This window comes from Patiria miniata, unplaced genomic scaffold (genome assembly GCF_015706575.1).
Source record: "Patiria miniata isolate m_02_andy unplaced genomic scaffold, ASM1570657v1 HiC_scaffold_19, whole genome shotgun sequence".
Lineage (NCBI taxonomy): Eukaryota > Metazoa > Echinodermata > Asteroidea > Valvatida > Asterinidae > Patiria > Patiria miniata.
The window spans coordinates 17,282,418-17,301,924 of NW_024037057.1; the positions used below are offsets into that span (position 1 = coordinate 17,282,418).

Consider the following 19,507-nt stretch of genomic DNA (forward strand, 5'->3'; position numbering starts at 1 on the left):
TTATCTCTTAATTTTAGTGCCTAAAATATTAGCAAAAATTAGCATAAGTTTTCAGAAAGTTTTGTTTCCACAAATTTTATTTTACATTCGCGTGCGTTGTGAGCTGAGGAATAATGCTTTATCGGCAGATGCACTTTCATGTCTGTCATTTTTTTTATGTGAAACTTATAATTTAAATTTATTTTTAAAAGGGGGGGGGGCGGTAAATAGGTTTATAGGAGATGTTGCATTATTTCTTCATTTTTTCCGATGCACCGACAAAGAGGCAACGCAGGGGATTTACCGTCATATTTTAGGCACTTTAGGCTTACATCATGCAAGGGCGACAATCGCTTCTCAAAAGTGGGGGGACATAACTTTAATGCAAGCACGAAGCGCGACTGGCACTAAAGGCGTGGGGGCCGCTTAAGGGCCCGGAAAAATGTTGGATTCTAGACCACTTATTCTGACAATTTCTGACCACTTTAAACAATTTTTTGTTAGCAAAAGATCAGTTTTAAACACAATTTTCTAGTTTGGAGTCACAGTGAATCAGCTATTCTGAGCAATATAATCATTACGTATGTTACACATTTTATTTGGGGACATAACAAGTGGGGGGGGGGGACGAACGATATGATATCCCCACTTTAAAAAGTGGGTGAACTTGGTCGCCCCCCCCCCCCCCAGCTCCAGCTCCCCGTCCCCCCACCGATTGACGCCGCACCGATTTTGACATTGGGCCTAGCGCATTGTAGGGATATTTCCTTATTTCAAGAAAATGTCTAAAGTCCTCAGGAATTTCGAAGGCAACGAAAAGTGTAAGGGAATAGAGCCTGAAAGTGCGCCGTTTTGTCTTTGAGCTTCCGACAGCTGGTGTAGCGTGAATATCCGACTCCATGAAATATAGACTCATTGGTAGTATTGCGCATGCGTAAGTATGTAACATGCTATTTTTAGGATCGTGGGAGAGTGACCTGTCACGTGTGAGGGATTAACTAATAATACATGTAATAGGGAAAAGTTGTCCGATTTAATGACGATCACGGGGGTCAGTGCCACTGTCATATGAAAATCCGACTCATCAGACGTCGTCTAGGCTACTGCCCGTTGATGCAACAACCGTCCAATGCAGGGGTTATAACTTATATGACGTCGGTACATGCAGTGCTGCCGCAATTATAGTTCAGCCAAGCTGAGGCAACCCCAATTCAGTGGTGAGGCCGCCGATCCTACGGAGTTTGGGTCTGCCGACACCGCAGCAGTACCCAAGCACTGACGCTCCAAGCCTCACCCTGTCGCACTGCATGACCAAGCCAAGCAGTTTTCTGTTCTCGGATTGTGTAAGTAGTGAGACACCATGATCGAACAAGGAGACATAGGCCCAGCTTCTTAGGCCCAGCGGCGTAGCTAAGGGGAGGGGGCGTGGGAATTACGCCCCCATAAAAAGTTCACGCCCCCTCCAGTCGCCCCCCCCTCCATAAAAATGTGTCATCCGGAGAAAAGCACAACCATAATGAGTTACCTTGATTAGCTGGATCTCGATGGAAGAACAATATAAGATCCCTTTTCTGCGATATTGTGCGTTTTTTTGTAAAAAAAAAAAGTGTGTACAATACGGTGTAAATCGAGGACAAACATGTGAAGCATCATCGGACACAACCTCGTCCCCAGGGTGTCGAGCAGTACGCGCCCACCACTACCTGCTCTCTCACCCTGGTATTGGATCATTTGCATGTGCAAGATTTTTGAACACATATGCAAATGAGGAACAGTCTGGTGCCTGGATATGCGTTACACATTAGCGTTTGTTTTTGTATGCGGTGTCTGGGGTAAAAACAGAGTCAATTCGTAGCAGCGCGAGCACGGCGTGAGTTACGAAAACACGATTTTTGAAATCAAACTGTTACGATCTTATCGAGACAACATGCAGTATCATATTTCATATTAATATGAGCAAATTGGAAAGGAAATTTGTATTTTCGAGAAGGCGTGGACGAATGATCGCGAAAACACGTACTGCACGTTGTGAATAATAGCACCAAGTACACGATAAAAATCCATTACTAGCCAATTGCGGTATCCAATCAGGATACAGGAGGAAAGATTCCTATTCAGGGTTTACTATTGGAAACGCGGTTGGAAATAAAGTAAGCACTGGGGACGAGGTTGCATCGGACATGAGTCAAATCGAGGACGCCGAGAATACGTGTACAAACCAATGGGAACTATAGTTGCAAAAAGTTGTACAAACTGAGATCGTGATGAGGAACGATAGAAATCCTCGATTTACACCTTTTACAAATCTGTGTGGTTTTTTTTTTGGGGGGGGGGGGATGGGGGGCAATCCAAACGTGGAAAGAATGTCCTGTCCATTCGGATATAATTCTAGGTTTATTAATTCTGCGGCCCGGACGGTTTGTGCGCGGAGGACGAGAAATCCGGTCACGCCAACCAGCTCACGGGCCGTTTGCAACTGCTTGCTCTCATGCGGCTTTGAACCAGGGTCCTTATTCACAAAGCACCCGTAAATGCTTGCGGGCGCGCAACTTCCCCGCAACCCTCACTTAAGCACTTGCGGGTTATTCACGAAGCCCCCTTAAATCTGCGTGTGCCCGTAAACCACCCGTAAATTTGCGGGACCTCCAGACGTCCCGCAAGCACACCACAACTTGCGTGGATCATCTCGATTGTCACAATGGCGGCACTCTTGGCATGTATTTTGGATCTACGAACTGATTTGACGTGCCGGTTCATCTTCCCTGACCGGTTGAACCAACTATAGGATGAGTTAAAAAGAAAGTGACCGAATTTGAAAAATGTGTTCAAAATATTCGGCGCGTTCCATTTTCATGGGCGTCAATCGGTGGGGGACAAGTCCTCCCCCCCCCACTTTTTTTTTTAAGTGGCGGATATCATATTGTTTGCCCCCCCCCCCCCCACACTTGTTCTATCCCCGAATAAAAATTGTAGCCTACATAATGATTCTATAGTAGCTGATTCAATGACTCCAAACTCAAAAAATGATGTTTAAAAGATGATCTTTTGCTCACAAAAGTGGTTTGAGTGCTCAGAAATTGCCTCGAATCGCACCACAGATGAAGCATCTAGAATCCAAAAAATTTTGGGGCCCGCTCCATGCCGTAATAGGTATGTTCTCCACTTTTGGGAAGCGACTGCCGCCCTTTGTTTTTTTATGGGACGAAGTACATCTTATGGGATTTTAAGTGTGTGAACATTTCACCTAAATTGCACAGTCTAATCCGAAGTTATGTCTATTTCAATAAAACGATCACAAACTTGTTTACCACTCATCACGTGATGCAAACTGAACACCCATTGAGTACAATGAAACGTGGACTTTCCCACCTCCACTGAATGAACAAGAGCATGGGAAAGGATACAAAAATCACCATCAATATTTAAAAAAAAAATAGAGCTAACTTGTTTCTTATATATTGAAAGCACACATTCTGACAGTGGTTTCCGTCTTGAGTTCAATTACAATGTATTAAAGGGAACCTGCAAAAGGATTTGTATAACTTAAATAGATTTAAAACAGCTTTCTTGCCATGTTACTATGACTTTCAATCTTCGTTTGTAGTAGAAAAAGGGAGAAATTTCAACATTTCAATTTTTATGCTATTGAAACTTTCCATATTCATGACCAAAGCGTAATGTCATTTAAAGCAGAACAGAAGTGTCTCTACAGCTTTGAGTACAAATATATATCACACTTGTTTCTATTTTCTTGCAGTAAGTTCCACTTTTTACTTGTTTATCATGTTAAACAGCTTGTTTGGACACTAGCAGTCGCCACTAGTTTTTTCGAAGCTTTTTTTATGGGTAATTTTGAAGGAGTTATGTTTGTACTGTTCATATGCACTTTTGACAAGGAGTTCCTTGTGCGACAAAAGCAAAATAGCGCCCATTACATGCGATTGTTTTGATGAAAGGATTTGCTAACAATTGAAAAACTACCACTCTCTTGTCACTTCCAACGAAAACAAGTATTACGATCTTGTATGTATTGTTGCGACACATAATAATGTGTAAGAGAACAAGATGGGCTGAATTTCCACTGCATGTTTCCTTTAAAGTCTTGTTGGCATTTTAAAGTTTGTCTGTAATATGATTCTCACTATTAACTCAATAGCTTCCAATGACATTCAAGGACAGCTATAAAAATGGGCTACGTTTGTAACACATGCATAACTTCTGAAAGCATTGGTAAATTTTAGTGATTCATTTTTTTCTTAGAATGAGTGGAAGAACATGCTCTTAAAGACATGCTTGATTGGTGTTGATTGTTTGCTAAGAAAACAAAGACAAGTTAATCTTTAATCGAATCTGCCTGTAATTTTTACAACGAGCAAGAACTCTAAAAATGGGATAAAATGTCTTGGCATGTTTTTTTAATGTTCAACCAATTAGTTGCGGGTGCCCGCAGCATGCGGGTCCACTTAGGGAACTCTAAGGGTGCTTCGTGAATACCACTTAACGCAAGTCTTACGTGCCCTTAACATCCACTTACGGGTCCCCGCAACGCAAACATTTACGGGTGCTTTGTGAATAAGGACCCTGGGTCCGAGTTGGATTGGGCCTCGCTTTTTCCAAAAGACCTATAGCTTGGCGTTGGTCGCGGCGCGAATCCCCTTACAATGATTTCGCTACAGGTTGAGTAAAAAAAAAAAATAGCGGAACCCAAACCCCAAAATTATATCCATAAGCTTCTTTTAGATGAAAAAAAATTACTGAAATTGCTCAATCTGTTCAAAGAATATCACCATTTAAACACAGAGCCATACTACGCATGCGCGAAGTGTACAGCGCCATCCAAACAAGATGGCGGCCAACACTAATCGACAAGTTCGTCGTACATTTCGCGTTAAAAAAACAACAAGTTTTTAAATAGTTTTAACTGTAATTGATATGAAGAAGATGTTCTTTATTGCTTTTTATAAAAATATCAAGCTAATTTTAATGCGGGAGTCCATCATTTGCAGCTATCCAAAAAAGTAACTGGCGTAATTATTGTTGAAAAACATACTGGTTGAAAGATAGTAAGAGGACTAAACTCCCTGTGAAATTATTCTTTCTGGCAAGCTCTCATTTTGAAGAAATCAACGAAAGAAGGCCTTTCCAACGGTGCGTCTTAAGAAGCACCGTAGGAAAATTTTAATTAGTAGTTCGTTTTGTTATTCGGCGCAGCGCGCGCAAGCATTGGCACGACGCACATGCGCCCTTGGTTGCTATAATTCGTCGGATCAGTGCGCGACATCGCGTATAGCTGCAATTCAAAACAATTGATTCAGCAACTTTTGATTTGAAATTGAGATCCTAGAATGCTGTTTTTTCGGAATATACAGCTGAAGCTTAGCTGAAACTTCATCAGGTTAGTTGTTCAGTATCCTTCATTAGATTTTGAACACTTTTGTTGCTTCAAACGAACAAAAATCACAAATTACAAATGATGGACTATTATCTTTAATGTTCAAAAGCATATACAAAATTTGTTGATGCTTGTTGACGACCGTTGACGGCTTGTTGACGCTTGTTGACGCAGTTTAATAGGTTCGCTCGTAGCCCCCGCCCAGCAAACAGGACGCTGGGATACTCTGATGAGATTCACAGAATCTTATGAAGGAAGTGGCCTATGACCTATGTATAAAGCATCTGGCTGTAGCTGTTCAAGACCGCCGCAGTTAGTCAATGTGCGCAAATGCTATCCGAAAACTTTCCATAGAAATGCGCACATTCCATACCGGATGTGATTTCTGTTCATTGCGGCCCATGAGGACAAAATTTTGAGCGTCGCATAATGCAATCTGACCGTTCGTGATTCGAAACGGAGCCTGACCAAGTGACTGGAATTGTAAATTTACAACACATGTAAGTTTTACAGAATTTCCTACATTATTACACTTTTCAACGAGAAAAAAGTCTCTAAACTGGAATAAAAGAGTATCAGTCTTATACGGCCGTTTCAAACCTTGCAGAGTCATGGGATACGAGCGAAACCTCCGCCCTGCAAACAGGACGCTGGGATACTCTGATGAATTCACGCTCTGATTGGTTGGATTTTGCGAGACCTGTGACCTGCGCGTCATCAAGGTCATGACTCTGCAAGGTTTTAAACTGCCGTTACGACTGATTCATTACTCTTTTATTCCAGTTTAGAGATTTTTTTCCTCCTTGAAAAGCGTAATAATGTAGGAAATTCTGTAAAACTTATCTGTGTTGTAAATTTACAATTCCCGTCACTCGCTCAGGCTCCGTTTCGAATCACGAACGGTCGGATTGCATTATGCGACGCTCAAAACCGTTGTCCACATGGTCCACAATGAAACAGAAATCACATCCGGTGTGGAATGCGCGTAATTCTATATGGGAAGTTTTTGGATAGCATTTGCGCACATTGTCTAACTGCGGTCTTGAACAGCTACAGCCAGATGCTTTATACATAGGCCATTTCCTTGACAAGATGCTGTGAAGCTCATCACAGTATCCCAGCGTCCTGTTTGCAGGGCGGGGGGTACGAGCGAAGGCGGGGGTTCGAGCGAATTTAGTAGGACCCGCTGGTTGACAGTACCGTTCCTTGTGCGTGACGCACGTACACCAGGGTATTATTTTGTATTATATAACCGACATACAGATCCTTGTCATTTGATTGGTCGAGCTCACATCACGTGGCATTCTTATTGCTCCCATTCATACCGCAGCTCAAAAAGTACTATCCGCCCATGGGGAATGGGAAATATTATAACACCTCACCCACAGATTCTGGGTCTTGATTGGCCGAGAGCGAGTCACATGTTACTTTCTAATTTTGCTATCTTTCTGTGCACGGCCAAAAGTACTATGCGCATAGCAACCAAAGTACTTTACCATTAGCAACCAAAGTACTATTTCCACGGCGCGGTATTTGTGTGCAAATGCATGCTGGTGTGCGCGTTGCGCGTTGTGCGTAGCGCGTATTATTCCAAAGAGAGCGCGCCGCAGACTTGGGTTCAAACATTTCGTGAAGGGTTAGTTTTTAAGAGAGAAATACATTTTCCACCAATTTTGTATTGAAATTGAAGTTTATTTCAACTGTGTTCAGAATTAAATAATGTAAAATATTAAAATCAAGCAGAATCTGTGGGTGAAGTGTTATAAAACAAAATTGAATGCTTTATCTCGTGGTGAAGTAAAACTAGCCTCCCTCGGTGATCCATGGACCATTCTATTTTCCCTCGGCTTCGCCTCGGGAAAATAGAATGGTCCATGGATCACCTCGGGAGGCTAGTTTTACTACACCACTCGAAGCATTCAATATTTGTATACTATAGACCGCTTGCAGACGCGTTCGATAATTGACGCGCTAAGGTGAGCGACGCCATGTTATGGGACAAAATGTGCGTGAATTGATATACGCCTGTCCCACAACATGGCGTCGCGCGCCTTCGCGCATCGATTATCGAACGCGTCTGCAAGCGGTCTATTCAACAGTTAGGATCATGACGCGGTATTTGTGTGCAAATGCATGCTGGTTTGCGCGTTCAGCGTTGCGCGTACCGCGTATTGTTCCAAAGAGCCAGCGCTACAGCGTTGGGTGCAAACATTTTCGTGAAGGGGTGGTTTGGAAGAGACAAATACATTTTCCTCCAGGTTTGTATTGAAATAAAAGTTCAAATATATCAAATGACAAGGATCTATATGTCAGTTATATAAAACAAATATTGAGTGGCTTTAAATTGTGAAATGGGAGGAATATTATCGCTCGGTAAAATCTGGACTTTTCCATTTCACTCGGCTTCGCCTCGTGAAATGGAAAAGTCCAGATTTTACCTTGCGATAATATTCCTCCCATTCCACGCTGAGCCACTCAATATTTGTATACTATGTACACACAGTGGTACGGTACATGGTACGGCCGCGCGTCGCGGCAAAATTGGAGTCAGGCAAGATGGCGTCGATCGGTCACCCCCAACTGTGCTTTCTTTGCCGGTGAGGGGGTACTGATTATTCTGACTATTCCTGATGAATCTTATTAAGGTCAGGTAGTCTCCGGTAATACATTGTATTACAATTTACGACTGCATCCTCCGACATGCCGGCGTCAAGCTTCCGACAAGCGGGCGACAAGCCGGCGTCAAGGTGTACCACTTAATGCACGAGTTAAAAAGCGAATAATGGAATGTACCCCGCGTTTTTGATGGCCTTAGTTTTGAATTTTATAATTGTTTTGCCTCAGAGCTCCTGGTACCTTTTACGTCTTTTCATTGAATGGTGCTATATAGTCATGTCAACTTTCGGCCACTCAAAGATACAGCCGTATGGTTGCAAAGGCAAAGCATCTGCCGTCCATAAGCAAAGTTAGATGTACGCTATAAGAGAGCAGTGAAATTCAAGCACCCCCCAAAAAACACGGCCGTTTGAACGTTGTGTTTCTCAGAAAATATGCTCAGTGTGATTGAAATGTTAAATTATGGCGGAAGAAGAAATTCTAAACTTCATGTCAGTGAAAAAAATCGCCGTCATCGATGACAAAACGTCCATACTGTTTACTGGTAAAGCTGACCTTCAAGTCGGGAAGAATTAGTTCAAAAACGTCCCCAAATCTATGTAGAATTTCTCCTGGTTGTTATTTCACGAATCATATAAGTATAGTCCGAATTTCAGCTTAACCTGTTGTTACAAACGCTACCGTACATACACGTTACACCTAAAGCTTGAACTACCTCCAAGGAAAATTTCGACGAGGATTTCTGACCCAACCCACGTGCATGGTTTGGCAAAGCGCATAGGCGCTCCGGCGTTACTCGGCGTGAGTATCGACCAATGGAAGCCACCGCAAAAAGGGTGATCATCAATTAATAACTCGAGAAGGAGGCTTTTCTCAGTCCTAATTCTTACTTCACCATGCATAATGGATATAGAACCTTATTAATATTCATGGGCTTAAAAAGATTGACAGATATTGCAAACGCTATGTGTTGCAACTTTCGAAAAAGCACCGTAGGCAGGCCTATTTTTCCAATCAGGGCGGATCCAGGAATTTTCGCAGGGCGGGGGGGGGGGGGGGGGTGTTTCATCAGCCGAAAAATCTGAGAATGTATACAGGTTTTTCTCTCCGGACACTTGGGCTCCGTAAAATCAAACACGGAAGGGGGGGACCATATTTCAATAGGGGGCGCTGTTCAAATTCGACGATTATTAACACTAGATTACAGAATGGTGTACTGTATTTTGAACAGGCGGACGTCATACCAGTATACTTTTTGGGGGGTGTCACAGCAGGGGGCGTTTCCACTTATTTTTTTAGGAATTTGTATTATATTTTTTTTTTTGACAGTTAACCCCCCCCCCCCCCTGGATCCGCGCCTGCCAATTTCAACGAAAAATAATGAACATTATAGTGACGATTTTTAGCACACATGTTTACCAGGCTCGGATCACGGTCTTCCAAACTGGAGAAATTAATTTTCAAAGATTTCGCTTGCCAACGTTAACATGTCTGTATGCATGTAGTTTCATTCAAAAATAAAGTGTTATGTAACCTTAAGAAGTCGCCCTTCGCAAGTCGCAACCACACAGCTGAGTAGTCGTTAATAAATTCACGACGTCGCAAAAATATTCACAACTGCTTCATGTCCCTTCAAGGCCACCATAAAATACGACTGTAGTGACCGTTTTAGCCGATTTTCGGCTAACTTTGACAGATTTTTTGTTATAAAACGAGTTTGACAGAAAATTTGAGAGATTGGAGTTTTTTGGGCAGATTTCTGGCAGAATTCTGCAAAAATGGTTATTAATTTGAAAGAAAATAAGCAAATTTGCAAAAAACTTTGAAATATGGTACATTTGTTCACAAAAGCTTCAATCTTTTCAAACAAACCCTTGCAAAATAGGACAGGTTGCCCAAGGGCGGATCCAGGGGGGGGGGGGGGCCAAAGGGGGCCATGCCCCCCCCCCCAAAACGAAATCAATTTTTTTTTTTTTTTATGTGACATCGCAATAACGGCAGGCAATGAGTACACCACCATCTTTTCCTCAAAAAAAACATTGGTTAAAGTGGTCAGAAATTGCCTCAGATCGCACCACAGAGCATCTAGAATCCAAAAAATTTTCGGGGCCCTTAAGCGGGCCCCGAACCCCACGCCGTAATTTTTTTGACCCACTTTTTGACATCGCAATAAAGGCAGGCAATGAGTACACCACCATCTTTTCCTCAAAAAAAAACATTGGTTAAAGTGGTCAGAAATTGCCTCAGATCGCACCGCAGAGCATCTAGAATCCAAAAAAAATTCGGGGCCCTTAAGCGGGCCCCGAACCCCACGCCGTAATTTTTTTGACCCACTTTTTGACATCGCAATAAAGGCAGGCAATGAGTACACCACCATCTTTTCCTCCCAAAAAAATTGGTTAAAGTGGTCAGAAATCGCCTCATATCACACCACAGAGCATCTAGAATCCAAAATTTTTTCGGGGCCCTTAAGCGGGCCCCGAACCCCACGCCGTAATTTTTTGGACCCACTTTTTGGGGGGAACCAAAAAATTTTTTGGCCCCCCCCAAATTTGTGTTCTGGATCCGCCCTTGAGGTTGCCCGGTCTAGGTGCTGAGGCCTGAGGTGAACCGGATTTCGTTGTGATGCAACGTATAACATTTTGCCTGAAATTTAGGCAATTTCATATCTTTTCTTCTTCTTCCTTACAAGCGCAGACTTCATGGCTGAAGATAATCGCACTGCCAGAAACACCGGGGCGAACCCCTTCTCTTAGCGATAAGTGTACTGGGTTCTTTAACGTGCATTAGACATTATACAACACACGGGACCTATGGCTTCACGTCCCATCCGAAGGACGAAGCAATAATGGTTAAGTGCCTTGCTTAAGGGCACAAGTGTCCGCGCCCGGGCTCGAACCCACGTCACTGTTGCCTATAGCTCTGAAACACCAGAACATGAGTCCGGTGTTCTTAACCGCTAGGCCATGACACTCCATTTATGTGGCTATAGATTGTTTATAATGTTATTTGAACATTAATTAAGGCAATATTACAGCATCTGCATGTGATTTAAAGTGTTTATAGTGTATTTCGAGTAATTCTGGGGGATTTGGCAGATTTTTGATAAATCTGACAGATTTTTGAAGTGCATTTAGCAGAATGTAGTCATGACCTTACGGTCACCCTGAATACGGCTGGGCACCATTTTGTAGTACACAAACGACAACGAAGGTGGCACGCCGTTGAGTTGCACTAAAAAGTAAAATACCTTTTCTTCGGGTTCAGCTTGATCATATTGTCATGTTGAGAGGATCTTCTGCTGCATAAAGGATATATATTGAGGCAGAGGTGAGTGTTTAATATGAACGGAAATGTGAAATATCGGTAAAAAGCTAGCCCAGGTGGACTCCCTTTCCTCCCTACGTTACGGAGGGAGTCTAGGATATGAAGTGCTCCAAACCGGGCGAAAAAAATTTATGACCAATATTTTCAATATTTTTACCTTGTTGGAGAAGCCAATTTTTACGTCGTAGTATTCTATGTGTCCTTATCTATTGGGCCGCTGGGTTCAGGAATTCCATATGCGATGCTGACCGACCTTAATCAGGAAAATAAACTCTAAAGCAACGTTAAACTTGCACGTTGTTGTGGACTCTTTTCATCAGTTTCTCACCGCCGAGGTCGAGTCTAGTCGTACATGCATGACGTACGTCCATGGCGTACAGCGTGAACGCGCAGTGCGCACGCGCGATTTGCTTAGTAACCACTAGTCTGGTTCCCAGACCTGACAATTATTCCCGACGCTCATGTCTAAATGGAACCAGACTAAGTAATCACCCTCAAACGCATGCGCACTAACTTGTAAGCGCGGTCGCCTATCCAATGACCGGGCATGTTTTTACTCTCTTGGTCATCCAGTATTACATCCTTCAAAATCCTGAGTGTTGCATTGTGGAATATCACTTAAATGATGTTTGTTTTTCCCTTTAATACTGACAGATGTAGCCAGTGGGATTCTGATGGACCAGTACTTCAGACAGGTAGCCAGCAATCTCAGCCATGAAAGGTTGAAACTGGGTGAGGAACCATTGGTTTGTTCAAACCTGTGGTAGAGCTTTTACTTCACAAAGCATGCAAAGTGATCTTCACGCCCATGCAAAGGTGCACACAGATGAGAAACCATTCATTTGCGAGACCTGTGGTAAAGCCTTTACTACACAAAGTCATCTGTAACGACACGACAGGATCCACACTGGTGTTAAATGATTTTTATAGTGAGACATGCGGCCAAACCTTTCGTCGTCACAGAACTCTACACATTCATGAGAAACTTCACACTTTTGAGAAACCATTCGTTTGTGAGAGCTTTGGTTAAAGCTTTGCTCACCAAACTGATCTTTACCAACATGACAGGGTTCACACTGGGGAGAAACCGCTTGTTTGTGAGACCTGTGGTAAAGCCGTCACTCACGAAAATAATCTAAACAGACTTGAGAGGGTTCACACTGATGAGAAACCATTTGTGACACCTGTGATGAAGCCTTTACTCATGAAAGTATTCGGTGTACTTTGTTCAACCTGTGGTAAAGCTTTTACTTCACGAAGTAATCTTCGCGCCCATGAAAGGGTGCACATTGATGAAAAACCATTCATTTGTGAGACCTGTGGTAAAGCCTTTGCGACACAAAGTCATCTGCAACGACATGACGGGATTCACACTGGTGGGAAACGATTTGTTTGCGAGACCTGTGGTAAAGCCTTTATTCGGCAAACCTGTCTAAACAACCATAAAAGGGTTCACACTGGCGAGAAACCATTCGTTTGTGAGACCTGTGGTAAAGCCTTTAGTCGGCAAACCTATCTAAACAGCCATAAAAGTGTTCACACTACTCAGAAACCATTCGTTTGTGAGACCTGTGGTAAAGCCTTCACTCTTCAAGCCTATTTAAACATTCATGAAAAGGTTCACACTGGTGAGAAACCATTTGTTTGTAAGACCTGTGGTAAAGCCTTTACTCAGCAAAGTAATCTAAACACTCATCAGAGGGTTCACACTGGCGAGAAACCATTCGTTTGTGAGACCTGTGGTAAAGCCTTTAATCGGCAAACCTATCTAAACAACCATAAAAGTGTGCACTCTACTGAGAAACCATTCGTTTGTGATACCTGTGGTAAAGCTTTCACTCTTCAAGCCTATTTAAACATTCATAAAAAGGTTCACACTGGTGATGAGAAACCATTCGTTTGTGAGACCTGTGGTAAAGCCTTCCCTCGGAAAACTTGTCTCTACAAACATAAGAGGGTTCACACTGGTGAGAAACCATTCGTTTGCAAGACCTGTGGTAAAGCCTTTACTCAGCAAAGTAATCTCAACATGCATAGGAGTGTTCACACTGGTGACAGACCATTTGTCTGTGACACCTGTGGTAAGGCCTTTACTCGACAATCCTATCTTAACAGCCATAAAAGGGTTGACACTCTTGAGAAACCCTTCATTTGTAAAGCCTGCGGTAAAATGTTTACTCAGCAAAGTGAATGTAGTCTAAGCATACATACATGTAAAAGGGTTCACACTAATGAGAAACCATTCACTTGTGAGACCTGTGGTAAAGCCTTTGATCGGCCAAATCATCTCTACAAACATGAGAGGGTACACACTGGTGAGAAACCATTCGTTTGTGAGATTTGTGGTAAAGCCTTTACTCAGCAAAGTAATCTAAACACACATGACAGGGTTCACACTGGTGAGAAACCTTTCGTTTGTGAGACCTGTGGTAAAGCCTTTGCAAAACAAAGTCATCTGCAACGACACGACAGGGTTCACACTGGCGAGAAACCATTTGTTTGTGAGACCTGTGGTAAAGCCTTTAGTCGGCAAACCTATCTACACAACCATAAAAGTGTGCACACTACTGAGAAACCATTCGATTGTGATACCTGTGGTAAAGCCTTCACTCTTCAAGCCAATTTAAACATGCACAAAAAGGTTCACACTGGTGAGAAACCATTCGTTTGTGAGACCTGTGGTAAAGCCTTTACTCAGCAAAGTAATCTAAACACACATGAAAGGGTTCACACTGGTGAGAAACCTTTCGTTTGTGAGATCTGTGGTAAAGCCTTTGCAAAACAAAGTCATCTGCAACGACACGACAGGGTTCACTCTGGTGAGAAACCATTCGTTTGTGAGACCTGTGGTAAAGCCTTTCCTCGGAAAACTCATCTTTACAAACATAAGATGGTACACACTGGTGAGAAACCATGTGTTCGTGAGACCTGTGGTGAAGCCTTTACTCGACAAAGCCATCTAAAACATAACAGGGTTCACATTACTGAGAAACCATTTGTTTGTGAGACCTGTGGTAGAGCTTTTACTTTTCAAACCATTTAAACATCCATAAATTGGTTCACACTCATGAAAAACCATTGGTTTGTAAGACCTGTGGTAAAGCCTTTACTCGACAAGCCCATCTAAACAAACATATGAGGGTTCACACTTCTACTGAGAAATCATTCGTTTGTGAGAGCTGTGGTAAAGCCTTTGCTCGGCAAACTGATCTTTACATACATGACAGGGTTCACAATGGTGAGAAACCATTCGTTTGTAAGACCTGTGGTAAAGCCTTTACTCAGCAAGGTAATCTAAACATGCATATGAGGGTTCACACTGGTGAGAAACCATTTGTCTGTGACACCTGTGGTAAAGCCTTTACTCGACAATCCTATCTGAAAAAACACCAAAGGGTTGACACTTCTGAGAAACCCTTCATTTGTAAAACCTGTGGTCAAGTGTTTACCCAGCAAAGTGAATGTAGTCTAAGCATGCATAAAAGGGTTCACACTAATGAGAAACGATTCACTTGTGACACCTGTGGTAAAGCCTTTGATCGGCCAAATCATCTCTACAAACATGAGAGGGTACACACTGGTGAGAAACCATTTGTTTGTGAGACCTGTGGTAAAGCCTTTACTCAACAAAGTAATCTAAACAAACATGACAGGGTTCACACTGGTGAGAAACCTTTCGTTTGTGAGACCTGTGGTAAAGCCTTTGCAAAACACAGTCATCTGCAACGACACGACAGGATTCACACTGGCGAGAAACCATTCGTTTGTGAGACCTGTGGTAAAGCCTTTCGTCGGCAACATGGTCTCCGTCTCCATCGGCATGGCAGGTTACACACTGACAAGAAACCATTCGTTTGTGAGACCTGTGGTAAAACCTTTACTCGGCAAAGTAATCTTAACAAACATGACAGGGTTCACACTGGTGAGAAACCTTTCGTTTGTGAGATCTGTGGTAAAGCCTTTAGTCGGCAACATGGTCTCCATCGGCATGGCAGGTTACACATTGACAAGAAACCATTTGTTTGTGAGACCTGTGGTAAAGCCTTTAATCGTCAAACTGCTTTAAAGAGACATGACATGGTTCACACTGGTATTAAGTGAGCAGTCGTTTGGAAGTCCAATGGTACAACTTTTTCATCAACCAAGTCAGATGAAGACATAAACAGGTCTAGATAATAAAACCATTATTTGTAAAAAGTAATATAATACATTTCCAGGATGCCTAAATTTGTATCGACTGTAACAGTCCTAAATCCCCCAATTTTCATATAACTTCTAACACACCCTAGGGAGTTAAGGCCAAGTAAAACAAAAAACTGTGTCTTTTCCCAGGGTTGGCTGATTTATATCACGTTGATTTAAATCACTGATTTAAATCGCGATTTAAATCAAATGATTTTTTTAAAATAAATATCACAGATTTAGATCACTTTTTGTAAAAATCTTACTTTTGGCAAAATCAATTGATTGAGGGTCATTTTAATCATTTAAATCAACTGATTCCACATAATTACAAAGTGTAAGATGTTGTTAACACATTCGAATACCAATACTTCACCATCGACTCAATTTAGGTTTTGCATAATTACACAAAATCGTTGTTTTGATTAAGTCAAGATCTGAGTTAAAAGTTTTTCTTCAAAGTTTTTTAATTTTAAAGAGAGCACACTCACGTTTGCTTTAATTCCTTGATCTGTTTACAGTAATATTGTGAATCAACTGCACTGGTGAAGGCTTACATGAACCATCAAAAGGTGTATTAAAAGTCCCAATCGATAGTCTTATTCTTAACGTTTCTCCCTACAAATTTAGATTGAGATTTATATAAAACCCTTTATAGGAGCAAGGCCTGATTTCTGTTCCCCACCATGGACCATCAATCAAACACTATAAGTTACACAAGGATCAGTGCCTCCGTTTTTGAAATTAGAAGCATTTTTATGAAATCGACATGCCCATGGAGAACTGTTGACAACATACCCATGGAGAATTTTTTTGTATACCATATACAGGTGCCATACATCAAGTTTTCATTCACATATACACACAATGTATCTCAGCTGTATCGATCAAGCAATGCACCTTTAAAGTGTCTTCCAGAGTTGTAATGACTCAAGTCAATGACTCGACTCGAGTCTGACAATTTTTGGTGACTCGACGCGACTCGAGTCCCTAAGGGCAAATGACTCGACTCGAAAAAATATTTGTAATGACTTACGCCCGTGCCGGTTTTTGTTCATGTGACGTTAGAATGTTCATACGTGGTTTGATCAGTGTCCCCATTAGTTGAATGACGATTAGTGGCACCCCCTTTTTATTTGCATTAAGAGCCAAATGTGTTGTCACCACATGTAGTATAGCCCGAATGTAAATTAAAACAAAACAAAAAAGTGACTTCTCTCGTGTTTATGAATAGTGTTCAATTATTTGTGACTCGAACTGACTCGAGCTAAATACTTGACTCGGCTCGACTCTACTCGACTACACACCGTGACTCGACTCGACCTTCTTGTCCTAATGACTCGACTCGACTCGAGTCACTTCTTTAAAATGACTCGATTTGACTCGAGTCACAAAAATCAGTGACTCGTTACAACTCTGGACTGTCTTCAGTAATAATGTACCATTGAACCAATGATGTAGACTACATGTAGAAGAAATCGAGTGATTTTTTTTAAATCACTGATTCAATACAATTTTTTTGCAAAAGCATTTATCAATTTATTGAGTTTTGTCAATGATGGGTATTATAGGAACCTGTAAACTCCTTTGTGATGGGTGTGAGGGTGCATGGGGAGATTTAGACAAAAAATGTAAAAAAAAAATTAAAAATCTGATTTTAATGAAAAAAATCTGATTTAAATCAAATAAATCCGATTTTTTTTTTGGATTTAAAAAAACTGTCTGCTTGCTTTCTTCCCAGCCACCTCTCTTTTTCTTTCAGCACGGATGTGCGAAAAAAAAATGCTGGAGCAAGTGGCCCTTTTGGGTGATGCCCCGCCCCCCCCCCCCCCCCCCCCCCCCCCCCCCCACGAAAAACGACGTGCACCGAGGCCAAACAAAAAAAATAGTCGGTCTCTGGTCAGACCGAAGTTCCGAAATTGATGCTGCGACGCGTTTTTTTTTTTTTTTTTGGTGGCCTTTTTTTTTTCAAGTTTGTATTGTACAGACAAGGTGGGTACTATTTTGCGTTTTTGTGTCCTAATTATACATTGGTGTCCTCCATAATTTGCTTTGGTGCCCTTTATCATTTGCCTTGGTGCAATTTCCCCATTCCTTGGTGCTCCTTGGTACAAAAATTTGAGGAGGCGCGGCAATAGAGGGCGCTGTTGCAGCTTCCGTGTTAATTTGAAGAAAAAAAAAGGTTGACGCGCATGATTAAAATCGACGCGCGCGCTGACCAGAGACCGAGTACTTTTCTTGTTGGCCTTATATTGCGTTATTTTTTAAGATCTGTTTCGCCGAGATGCAGATTTCGGCACTGAGTTGTTTGTTGGAATTAAAGCTCAAGCTTTTAAAGGGATTCTCATCTCCACAGTTTTTTTCTGGGTCATTTTTTGAAACCCAAGGTAAAACAAAATGAGCACTTTCAGATTATTGTGTGATTATTTCTTAATTCAGAGCTAATTAATATGCAAATTGACCAAAATTTCTTAGTTTTACTAAGGCTTCCATAAATTAGTTGTATTTCAATCCCTTCTACACAACTGTGGGAATGTGTATGAAGCAAGATGAAAAAAAATTGTCAATATTTCTTCATTACGCTAATTAACACCTTAATTAATATGCTAATTAATTTCAAAATTTTAACTACTTTGAATAAGTTTGTGATAGCTAACCATTCTTTTACTTCTGAAACACTTAAGCATTTATAACATTTTACAAATGTGCATATTTGGTATATTGGGAGGGACGGTGCCATGTTCTCGAAGTTAAGTTATTTTAGTTATATTTTAAAAATAATCAATTAATTGACCTCAATGGCAGATTAAGATTGATAGGGTGAAAGAGTTGGCTGGTTTATACAAATGTTTCTAAAAATGAAGGAAATCGACCAAATACTTTTCTGGATAAATTCTTTTGAAAATGCTATAATGTTAACTCCCAAGCGTCCCAGGATCCTGAACATTATGCATGTTAAGGTTACGTCACTGATTTCTGGCTGACTTCACACTTCTGTAACTTGGCTTGGAGATTCTTCAGGGGTTTGGAACTCCTGTAACGAAAACAATGCACATCTGTGAACGGATTTCCACACTCTGTTCAATTCAGTTTGCAAATAACGACTTCTGCAAAAACGATTAAGGTGATTTACGGCAATTTAGTTGCTAGGCAACAAAACCTTTCTTTTTATAATACAGTCACCTTGACTGGAACTGTTGAACCCCTGGGCCGATTTTGTTCAAAACAAAACCAGAGATCACCAAGATGTACCTGTTACCCTCATTCGCCACTGGTAGTGGTCCTGTTATATCTAATGCCACCTCTCCAGTGGCACACCAGAAATGTTCTGCTTTGGCCTTCTGGTGTTTAGCCGACATTTTTTGTTTGGCACATTCTAGGCATAGTGTGCACCACAGATTCACGGACTCCTTCACCTTCGACCAGTAGAATTGTGCTTTCGCCTTCTTGTAGAGCTTCTTGGCACCAATTAAGGTGCCCTCTTGTAGGTGTGTTGTGTAACTGTTGCAAAACACCCTTTTGCAGTTTTTGGGCACGACAAGTCGGTAACGGACTTCTTCATCGGTATCGTCTTCCCACTTCTTGTGCATTACACCCTGCCGAAGGCAAAGTTGATTCCAGGCACCCAACAGGCTCCTTAACTCGGCGCTTTTTGGAGAGACTTCTGTCCATCTTGATCATGGTTCATTCGACTCGATCCACTTGGTAATCATTCCAAGGCTTTGATCTTGTAATTGCTCTTGACACAACGTTTCATTTGTCATGCTTTGCAGCCAGTTTGGCACCACAACTCAGGTAACGGCAAGCCTTTTCTACGGTTCCCTTGTTGGACTGCTGCTTCCTTCCTTACTTAAGTTCCATTTTTGCCTCGGATGGCAACCCATTCACACTGCCTGCATGACATCCTGGACATGGCATCCGCATTCCCATGCCTGTGCCCGGGTCAGCGTTCGATCTCAACATCATATTTCGCGCGCCAAAACATGAATGCCCTCGTTTGACACAATGGCT

The 19,507-nt window shown here is 41.9% G+C and overlaps 2 protein-coding genes across 2 annotated transcripts; both read left to right on the forward strand.

Annotated features, from left to right (window-relative positions):
- Positions 1 to 11,148: 11,148 nt before the first annotated feature.
- On the forward strand, positions 11,149 to 14,378 carry LOC119725951 (gastrula zinc finger protein XlCGF26.1-like). The gene is made up of 2 exons (XM_038197576.1): positions 11,149 to 11,317; positions 11,969 to 14,378. The coding sequence occupies exon 2, from the start codon at positions 12,504 to 12,506 to the stop codon at positions 14,355 to 14,357; it is 1,854 nt and encodes a 617-aa protein (XP_038053504.1). The 5' UTR covers positions 11,149 to 11,317; positions 11,969 to 12,503; the 3' UTR covers positions 14,358 to 14,378.
- LOC119725952 (zinc finger protein 595-like) lies at positions 14,350 to 15,719 on the forward strand. Its single transcript, XM_038197577.1, has one exon. The coding sequence runs from the start codon at positions 14,450 to 14,452 to the stop codon at positions 15,413 to 15,415; it is 966 nt and encodes a 321-aa protein (XP_038053505.1). The 5' UTR covers positions 14,350 to 14,449; the 3' UTR covers positions 15,416 to 15,719.
- The last annotated feature ends 3,788 nt before the right edge of the window (positions 15,720 to 19,507 follow it).

What these genes read in the sequence shown, in the direction of transcription:
- LOC119725951 (XM_038197576.1), top strand. Translation starts at nt 12,504, where the DNA reads ATGAAGCCTTTACTCATGAAAGTATTCGGTGTACTTTGTTCAACCTGT.
- LOC119725952 (XM_038197577.1), top strand. Translation starts at nt 14,450, where the DNA reads ATGAGGGTTCACACTTCTACTGAGAAATCATTCGTTTGTGAGAGCTGT.